This window comes from Lipotes vexillifer, unplaced genomic scaffold (genome assembly GCF_000442215.2).
Source record: "Lipotes vexillifer unplaced genomic scaffold, Lipotes_vexillifer_v1.1 scaffold213, whole genome shotgun sequence".
Taxonomy (NCBI): Eukaryota; Metazoa; Chordata; class Mammalia; order Artiodactyla; family Lipotidae; genus Lipotes; species Lipotes vexillifer.
This window is the reverse complement of record NW_006780610.1, coordinates 1,492,148-1,502,193: the sequence shown is the minus strand read 5'-3', so window position 1 is coordinate 1,502,193 and position 10,046 is coordinate 1,492,148. Positions and strand designations below refer to the sequence as shown.

Genomic DNA, 10,046 nt, shown 5'->3' with positions numbered 1-10,046 from the left:
CCCCGCCGCCTCTCACCAGGAAGTCCGCGCTGCCTTCCAGACCCTGAATGGTTCCTGGGCGGCCCTGAGAAAAGATGTATGGAGACGGAGCCTGAAGCAAACTGTCCCCACCCCAGGCTTGCGCCAAGGACTCTTGTCCTTCCCCAGCCACACGCTGCCATGTGGGAGGTCTGAGGACACTTACCGGTTTCCCAGGGGGCCCCGGGGGCCCTGCTGGTCCCTCTGGTCCAGGATCCCCCTGGAAGCAAGAAAGGCCCAAATCATACGCTTGTCCAGTCCTGCCTAGGTCACCCCTGCCCCTTCCTCCAGTTCCTGCTACTGCACTGTCCACCCTGCCCTCCAGGTCACTTCCTGATATCTGGGCTCTTGGGGAGATCAAGGCCTGATCTTCGGGGGGATGGCCCCAGCCCTTGGCCTCCCTGGAAGACCTACCACAGGGTGGGCTCAGCAGGAGGGGTTTCTGCCCCAGAACTGCAGGAGCTCCCTGGTGGTCAGAGGCAGACTCAGGAAATCCTGGAGAGATACTCAGCTTGCCAGCTTGAAGGCAGAGGGCAGGAGGCAGAGTGAGCAGAGGGGTAGCTGGGGCTCACCTTGGGGCCCGTGACTCCCATCTCACCAGGGAGGCCAACAGGTCCAGCTGGTCCCTAGGGACAGAGACATCAGTGGCTGGGATGCCTCAGAGTGTCAGCCCAGTCCTGGCACAGAGGGACTCAGAGCCCTCTTCCCCACTTTCACTTTGCAACCAACACCAGAGAAGCTGACAGATTAGGGCTTTAAGGGCCAGAGAATCTCAGAGCCAGTGGATACGCCCAGAGTTCTCTGACAAGTCTGCCCATTTCCAACACCATCACAGCATGCTGGCCCCTCCCCATGCTGGTCAGTCCCCTGGAGGCCCTCTGTACCCTCCTTCCCAGAGAGTCCCAGGGACTCTGCCCCATCCCTGCAGACTTACAGGAGGTCCGGCGAAGCCAGGGCCCTGGAACAGAAGAAAAGGTTGGGTTCATGGCTCCTTTTACAAGTCCCCCTACCCACAAAGGGTCCTTTAAAGCCCTTGCAGTTATACTCACCGGCAGGCCGGGGGGACCTGGGAGCCCAGGCTGGCCCTGCAAGAGCAAAATGGGAGAGGCTCAGAGGCTGGGGTCTCCTGGGTCCCTGCTCCTGTCTGCCGAAGCCCCTCCCAAATTCTGGCTCTAGATTGCCTCTGCTGAGGCCCCCAGCAGGCTACCTACCTTGACTCCAGGGATCCCCATGGGACCAGGCTCCCCCTTGGCTCCAGTTAGACCCTGGCGAAGAAAGAGAAGGTACATCCGTGAGGGGCGGGCGAACCTGCTTCCTGACCCGCGGGGCAGGGCGGGTCCAGAGGTCTCTCCTGGGTGGGCCCAGGCTGCCTTTCACCACACTCCATGAAGGCCTAAGGGCGACTACACCTCACTTTCCCTTCCCCCAGTTCCCACCATAGTCCTTGACGATTATTGTCTTTTGAAAGGTGAGAAACCAAGGCCCAGAGATTTGTCAGCCCAGACCTCATGCCTCCAGTCTAGGAGTCTAGAAAACCTATATAGACGTAGGTCTGGATTAGCCATTTTCTTGATGTCTGCCCTTGGCAACTTTTTTTGGGCCTTAGTTTTCTCATCTGCAAAATGGCTTAATAATCATGCTTGCTTCTCTGGGTGGCTATAAAAACCGATGTGGAAGGCAATATATTTTGTGATCGTTGCAGGGTGTGGACGAGTTGGAACGACCCTGGTGGCTGGTCACAGCCCTAATGGGCACCTCTTGCCCCAGCAGGGCAAAGGCAACTCATGGGGGCCTCTTCTTCCTCCCATCTTTCAGTGACTGACTCAAATGTATGCCCCAACAAGAAGACTTCCCATTGCCCCTGGCTGTGTCCAGGAGCCTGTGACCTTGGTGTCCCCTGGAACTCTGTGGTATCAGCCAAATAACGTTCCTCTCCTGAGTGGTGCCTGGGGCTGTGACGGGAGGAGTGGGGAAGGAAAAAGGAGAGGAACGGAGAGGGAGCAAAAGGACAGCTCTGCCCCCCAGAGTATTCAGTTTGATACTTGGGGGGCCAGAAATGTGAGACTAAATTCTGGCTGCTGCCAATGAGCAGAACCCCTCTCTGGACCCCCATTTGCTTGTGATTCAATGCTCCTGGGGTGGGTGTGAGGTCACAATCTCATATGAAGGTGAGGGGGGCTCACAGCTGTAGAGTCTCCATCTTGCTCTGAATAGCAGATCAGGGAAGATGCCAGAATTGGGTTCTGGAAGTCAGTGGGTGGAGCCCTAACCTGCTCTACCTGACGCTCAGGTAGGTACTCACGTCAATCCCGGGCTTGCCGGCTGGCCCATCTGGCCCTGCTTTGCCAGGCTCTCCCTTAGGTCCCTTGAAAACAGAAGTGGAGCAAACATTAGACACAGGAGGGCAAGACCTGGAAGGGTCAGAGGTCAAGGAGGAAAAAGTACTCACCGGAGGTCCAGCTTTCCCCGGGGGCCCCTTGTCACCCTGCAAGATACAAGTTGTTGAGACAGCGCGCTATGGCTCGCGCTCCCCCAGATGGGCGCACAAGCCCTGGCTGGCCCGTCCCACGTGCTCCTCTCCTCAATCTCCTCTCTTCTGTCCTGGGTCCTCTCAAGCCGTGTGCTTTTTAGGAAAATAGCTCCCTTTCCCTCAAGAAAACCATAGGTGGATTGACACCAATCCCAGGCAGGCTGCAGAAGGTGATAGCAGCGTGCGAGTGGGTTCTAGTCATGCCAGTGTTGGTAAGGGGCCAGTTAGGAGACCTGTGAACAGGGTTGTTGGCTCCAAGTTACCTCAGAGAGCAGGTGCCTCTTGGATTTGAGCAAGTGTGGGGAGAAACGTGGGGTTTTTAGGAAAACATGAAGGGGAGGTAAGTGAAGGGGGCAGTGGCAGCCTTCTGGGTTAGGGTCAGGAAAACGAGATGGGGCAGGGCAAGGACCAAGGGGACAGATTCAATCTGTCACCAAGGCAAGAAAGACCTCCTTCCCCTATGACAAAGGGTCCTTGGTGGAGGACAGATATGGGCTGTGGAATCACATTCAGCCCCAGAGAGGCTTCCAGGCATTTCAGAGCCTGTGGCGGCCAGAGAGCCTGGCAGGGACACTTCACCCTGTGTTTGAAGGGTGGGGCACCAGGTTGAATGGAAGGCTGTTGAGATGGGTAAACATGGGGCTGACCTCCTGGGGGAGCATCCAGAATGAGCTATTTAACCCTCACTGTGGTAGGGAGAGCAGGGAACGAGACCAGCTAAAATCGGGGAGAAAAATGCAAAGGGAAGAGACAGGAGTCTGGCCCTAGCTGGTCAGCGGTCTGGCCAAGGCTCCCAAGCTACCCCGAAGAAGCATCCAGACGTGCCAGGGGGCAGGGAGAGGAGGCAGGGCGTCTCCCACCCGAAAAAAGAAGGGAGGAGGGGGCGAGGGATAAGGAATCGCTGTGAGCTGTGGCGGGCAGACCGAACAGCAGCTCCTTGTCCGCCGGCGGCTGTAAGGGGCTCTGCCTCTCGGGGCTGGTTTGAGGTTTTTGCAGAACAAATGGTCTCCTTGTGGTGCAGGCTGGCGCCGCCTACTGGCAACAGGGGGCACTGCATCTCCAGGCGTCACCCTCACCGCCCCGCCCCCCGCCCCCCACTCCCAGGGCTCACAAAGTTCCCCTTTGTCCGCCGCCTCTCTCCCCCTCCCGTCCCAGGTTAGAGACTCACGTCGATTCCGTCGGATCCAGGCACTCCCGGTGGCCCCGGGGGGCCCGGGGGGCCCGGGGGCCCCCGCTCTCCTGGTGGGCCTCTCTGAAAACACATACAGGGGTGCAGCCCTCAGATAGTGCAGGGAACTGGGCATCCAGGAGTGCACCCCTCCCTGAGGAAAGGGAGCTCCTCAGGGAGCCGCGAACTCCCCGTTTATTGAGAACCCGCTGTGTACCAGATACTGTGTACCATTACATATATTATCTTCTTGAATGCTTAGAACTGTGAGGCCGAAACTAACAAGCCCCAGTTTGCAGTTGAGGAAACAGGCTCAGAAAGATGAAGGGGTCCGTGATCACCGGAAGTAAGCGGTGGAGCCAGAATTCCGTCCTAGGTCTGCCCACCTCCTTTCACTGTACCATGTTGCCCTTGCGCTGTCGTGGGTGGGAACAGATGAAGATGCTGATGGCTCAAATAAATAACCGATGGTAAGGAAGATGGTGCCTAGAGACGCTTGGTCCTCAATGGACGGTTGCTCGCATTATTTTTAGGTGAACAACAGATACTGAAGGTGAGTAGGTACCCCTTCCTCTCCCCCCGGTGAGGATAAAGTCCGACGGGACAGCTGGGGAGGCGCAGAGAGACGGGGCGTGAGGGGACCCAGGGAAGGGAAGCCTGTTCTCTCCTCCTACTCAGAGCACCCCTCTCGCAGCACCGCTCCTCCGTCCTCCCTTAGGTGGCTCTCTTACGGCGCCACCCCCGACTCGGGTGGGGGTCCCCCGCCTGCCAGGTGCCCGCGCCCTCCCCAGGCCGAAAAGTGCCAGGCTGGCGCCCGGGCCCTGCCCCTCCGCGCCCGCGTCCCGTTAGGCCCCCTCCCCCCCAGCCGGCCCTCGAAAGTGAGACGCGAGCGCGCGAGCCCGGCAGAGAGGCAGCAGCCAGCGAGAGCGGCAGCAGCCAGCGAGAGCGGCGTCTGGCTGGAGCCGGCGCCCCCTGGGAGGCGGCGGGGGCGGAGAATCCGGAGCCCCGTGAATGGGCACCATTGTGTCCCCCGCCACCTGGGCTCTCAGGGCTGCCAGGACCCGGCGCCAGCTCTCGCCGCACGCTGCCCGTCCCAGGCAGGGCCGAGCATCTCGGGACAGGGTCCTTCTGGCTCCCCGGCTCATCCACCTCCTTTCACTGTGCCGAGACGCCCCCCGTTTGTGCCCCTTCTAAGGGGACGTGCGCCGCAGGACTGTCCGAAGCTACCCCTCGCGCTAGGGAGCGTCAGCAGAGGGTGGGGGTCAGGCAGAGGGAGCCCTTGACTAGACCGCGGGATCCTGAACCCCGGACCCAGACCCCGCACTCCGGACCCCGGCGCGGGACTTACGATCTGCGCCAGGGCGAGCCCGAGCACCTGCAGGAGAACCAGGAGGCTGCGGCGGGCGGCCGCAGGGGTCATGGCGGGCGGCGGACTCGAGGAGGATGGGTGCCGGCTCCACGCACGCACCGACCGCCGAGGCTCCCGCGCGGCCGCGCTAGCTGCTCTCGGACGGGGCGGGTCCGGCCTCCTGAATATGCGGCGGGGCGGGGCGGGGGCCCCGCGGGGGTCTGTCACCTGAGAGGACCCGGGGAGGGAGGCCGGCGCCGTCGGCCCAGCTCCGCCCCGCTCCGTCCAGCCGCCAGCGCCCACCCTCCATCCTCGCCTCGGGTTTCCCCGAGGCATCGGCCGGGTAATCCAAAGAGCCGCCAGGGTGCGGGACGGGGACCACGCCTCCGTTTCTCCCTGAGGAGGCAGAGGGCCTTCCCAGGTCCCTGTCCAGCCTGATCTCCAGGACCCAGCCCCTTCCCCCGACTCACAGTCCGCGTCCCATCCCCTGAGCCATGTCTTCGGCCACTTCTGCCTGCGAGCCCTGGCCTCGGTGCTCTACGCCAGGGCCCAGGCCCAGGGCGCATCAGGCTCTGCAGATCTTGGAGCAGGCTCTGCCCCTCCCCACCCACCTCGTCCCTCTCCGCATACAACCAATCAGGCCTCTTCCGTGTTAAAACATACCAAGACCCTTCCTGGACCAGCCATCCTGTAAATACCCACTCCGCCTCCTCCCTCTGGCTTCGCTAGCACTTCTAAACTTCCTCATCTTCCTCTCATCTCCCTGCTTCTGCCCCTGCTGGAGGTCACCAGTGAGGCTTAACCCCTCTTCAGTCCTCTGGCCATGAAGCTGTTGGCACCTGGGTCTGCCTTGGCCATTCCATCCTTGAAGTCTTCCCTGTCCAGGTGTCCACCATCCAGCCCTTCTTCTATTGTTTTTTCTTCTCTGCAGCTCCCTTAAGCACCAGAGTCTGTGGGAGTGGCCAGCTTTCTCCCTCCAAGTGATCTCCATGATCATGGAAACAACCATCACCTTATTTACCAGAGTTTCCAAAACCAACCTGTCAAGTATAGCCTCTCTCCAGAGTTTCTTACCTTCCCTTTCATTCACTTAAGCAATGTTGGTAGAGTGCTTTGGAATCTGACTCTGTCACTGAGTATGACCACAGGACCTAAAACCATATGAAGTCTCGGTTTGCTCATCTGTAAAAAGAAATAATAATAGTCCCTATGTTACAGGGTTTTTGTGAAGACTGAACGGAATGATGCATATGATGTCCTTACCCTAGCAAGCAGCACATAGTAGGTGCTTGATACATTTCTGCTTTCATTATGATTTATTGAGGACTCTCTGTGTACCAGTCCTGCACCCAATGTGGGGAAAACAACCACAAGCAGGTCAGCTAAAATAGTGAAGGAGATTACTCTCTGGAACCTGGGAAAGTTCAACTCCATTGGGCATGTTGGCAAATGGCCTTGGGCTTTGAAAGGGGTTCCTGGAGCCAAGTTTGGGAAAAAGGGCTTGAGAGAACTTAATTGCACTGCCTTGAGAGGAGGAGGAGGTGAGAGAGGGCTGATGGGCACTGCCTGGGTGTGCGGAACTGTTTGTAAAGGACGTCTAAGAAATGGGATGTCCAAAGTTGTTGGTATTATGTTGTTTATCTCTTCCTCTCTTTGTAGACTAAACACACAAAAGCCTCCGAGGAGTAGGTGCTTTGTGTGTGTGTGTGTGTGTGTGTGTGTGTGTGGAGACTGAAAAGGGGATGAGTTTCACATTTGGACAGCACACATGAGTGTATTCATTGTTTATTGCAGCGTAACAAACCATCTGAAAACTGAGTGGCTTAAAACAACCATTTCTTGGATTGGGAATTCAAGAATGGCTCTGATGATTGGTTCTGACTTGAGGTCTATTATAAGTTTGCAGTCAGATGGTGACTGGAGTTGGGGTCAGCAGGAGGCTTCTTCACTCGTGTCTGGTGTCCACACTGGGAAGCCTCCAATAGGCTGGAACAAATGGAACTTTTTGGGCAGCTCTCTCCTCGATCCCTTTGTGAGCTTTGCCACAAGTGTCTCCCACATGGCAGCTTCTAGGTAGCTGAACTTACACAGCAGCTCAGTGAGAGCAGGACAATACCAGACTAAAGCAGAATTGCCTCCCAGGACCCAGGCTCGGAAGTCACACGGTATCAACTTCACCACATTCTTTTGGTGCAGGCAATTACAAAGGTTTGCCCAGTTTCAAGGGGAAGGAACAGAGACCCCCAACTCTTGATGGATGAGTGTCAATGTCACATTTCAAGAAGAGCATGGGGGCCCAAACAAGATGTCAGCCTGCGGGTGAATACTCCCAGGTGTGTTCGCCACCAGCTTTTATGTCCCAAGAGAGGGCCCCCCTCCCACCTCCCCAGGAGACCCTCCAAGACCAGTAGGAAGAAGCAGAGACATGAGGAATGCACATGCATAAAAGAAAGACCGTGTGAAATCACAGCGACAAGGCAGCCACTTGTAAGACAAGGAGAGAGGTCTCAGGAGAAACCAACCCTGCCAGCACCTTGATCTTGAGCTACCAGCCTCCAGAATTGTGAGAAAATAAACTTCTGTTGTTTAAGCCAACAACAACCAAAAAAACAAAACAACCCCCCCCCCCAAAAAAAAAGAAAAAAGAAGAAAAGCATGGAGGACGGGACATATATTGGTGCAGCCATCTTTGGAAAGTACAACCTAGCACACTCAGGCTTATAAACTGAACCAATTCAGTGGAAGCTTAAGCTCAAAGCAGGAGCTGATCAGGAGAAATCTTAGACACAAGACACAGATCAGAGGTTCCAGCCAATCTCATATAGCTGTTAAGGAACAGGGAATACATGGAGAGTCATATACCCACATTCCTGGATAGGAAGTCTCAATGTTGCAAAGATGTCAACTTAGTCTATAAATTCCAAGTTAGTTTTATACCGAGTTTAAAATTAGAAAATCTACTAATGTAATTCACCACATTATTAAAGAAGAAAAGTTTAAGATCACCTCAAAATGCCAAAAAAAGAAACTCAAATGTCTGCTCTTGTCTTTCCACCTACCATAGTAATTACCTCTGCAAGAATAAACCTGAAAATGGTGGCCCAAGAAGCCAGGTACTAGATCAGAAGGAAGCATTGACATCACACCCTACCAGCCTCATCCCTCCCAAAGGATGCACAGAGCCTGGATGCAGCATCATTAGTCATTAGGAAAATGCAAATCAAAACCACAATCAGGTAGAGTACTTCACACCCACTGGGGCGGCTATAATAAAAAACCAGGTAATGAAAGGTTAGCAAGGATGAGGAGAAATTGGAACCCTCATACACTGCTAATAGGAATGTAAAATGGTACTGCTGATTTGGAAACAGCCTGGCAGTTCCTTGAACTGGGAAGCCCCAGAATTTCTTTTTTTGAGATGATGAAAATGTTCTAAAATTAACCGTCGTGATGATTGTTGTGTACAACTTTGAGAAGATACTAGATATCATTAAATTATATGCTTTAAGTAGATGAAAGGTACGATATGTGAATTATATCTCAATAAAGCTATTATTTAAAAAACTGATAGAACTGAAAAACAGAAACAGACAAATGCACAGTTTAAGTTGGAGACTTCAACATCCCTCTGTCAACAACTGATAGAACAACTCGACAGAAAATCAGCAAGAATATGGAACTTGGGCTTCCCTGGTGGCGCAGTGGTTGAGAGTCCGCCTGCCGATGCAGGGGACACGGGTTCGTGCCCCAGTCCGGGAGGATCCCACATGCTGGGGAGCGGCTGGACCCGTGAGCCATGGCCGCTGAGCCTGCGCATCCGGAGCCTGTGCTCCGCAACGGGAGAGGTCACAACAGTGAGAGGCCGGCATACAGCAAAAAAAAAAAAAAAAAAGAATATGGAACTCAACAGTATGTTCCAGAAAATAGGAGAGAACACTTTTAAATTCATTTTATGAAGCTAGCATTACTTTGATAGCAAAACTATATAGATATTATGTTACAGATACATAACATCCCATTTTATCAGTTTGAGGGAAGTGTATAAAACTTTACTCTTCTGCATTTATAATATAATTATCTTAATTTATTTTACATACACTTAGAACCACATCAGAAAGTGTTATAATTTTTGCTTCAACCTGCAAACACAACTTAGAAACCTCAAAGAAGTATTTACCCATATTTTTGTTTACCATGTTTTTTTTTCCTTCCTGATGTTCCTAGATTCATTTTTAAAAATTCTTTCTTCTTTGTTTTGACAACTTCCTTTAGCTATTATTTTACAGTAAGTCTGCTGGCAACAAATCCTTCTAGTTTTCCTTTATCTGACAATGTCCAGATTTATCCTTCATTATTATTATTATTATTTTTTATTATTATTTTTTTTTGTGGTACACGGGCCTCTCACTGTTGTGGCCTGTCCCGTTGCGAAGCACAGGCTCCAGACGCGCAGGCTCAGCGGCCATGGCTCACGGGCCCAGGCGCTCCGCGGCATGTGGGATCTTCGCGGACCGCGGCACGAACCCGTGTCCTCTGCATCGGCAGGTGGACTCCCAACCACTGCGCCACCAGGGAAGCCCTATCCTTCATTACTGAAGTTTACTTTCACTGATTTTGGGTTGATAGTCTTTTCTTTCAGCACTTGAAAAGTGTGCCACTTCCTTCTGGACTTCATGGTTTCTGGTGAGAAATCAGCATTCACATTGCTTTTTCCTCCCTTGAAGTAATGTAAGTGTTCTTTCAACTGCTGCTTTCAAGATTTTATAAATGCCAGTTAGGCGAAGTTGACTGGTAGTGTTGTTCAAATTTTCTATATCCTTAATCATTTTTGTTGGTCTATAAATTCTATCAATTATTTTAAAAGAGGTGTTAAAATCTCCTGCTACAATTGCAGATTTGTCTAATTTTCAATTTCATTTTGTCAATTTTTGTTTTGTGTATTTTGTAGTTCTGCTATTAAGTGTGTTGATATTTAGGATTGT

General features: G+C 53.4%; 1 protein-coding gene across 1 annotated transcript in view; it reads right to left on the bottom strand.

Annotated features, from left to right (window-relative positions):
* The window catches only part of COL9A2 (collagen type IX alpha 2 chain), a 15,404-nt gene extending 10,208 nt beyond the window's left edge, over nt 1–5,196 (bottom strand). Inside the window, exons 1-10 of the mRNA XM_007453753.1 lie at nt 5,065–5,196; nt 3,717–3,800; nt 2,468–2,503; nt 2,321–2,383; nt 1,230–1,283; nt 1,068–1,103; nt 953–976; nt 591–644; nt 185–238; nt 17–64 (exon numbers count right to left, since the gene is read on the bottom strand). Of these exons, the coding sequence (XP_007453815.1) occupies nt 17–64; nt 185–238; nt 591–644; nt 953–976; nt 1,068–1,103; nt 1,230–1,283; nt 2,321–2,383; nt 2,468–2,503; nt 3,717–3,800; nt 5,065–5,136 (525 nt within the window). The 5' untranslated portion in view covers nt 5,137–5,196. The remainder of the gene's footprint in view (nt 1–16; nt 65–184; nt 239–590; nt 645–952; nt 977–1,067; nt 1,104–1,229; nt 1,284–2,320; nt 2,384–2,467; nt 2,504–3,716; nt 3,801–5,064) is intronic.
* Between the last annotated feature and the right edge of the window lie 4,850 nt (nt 5,197–10,046).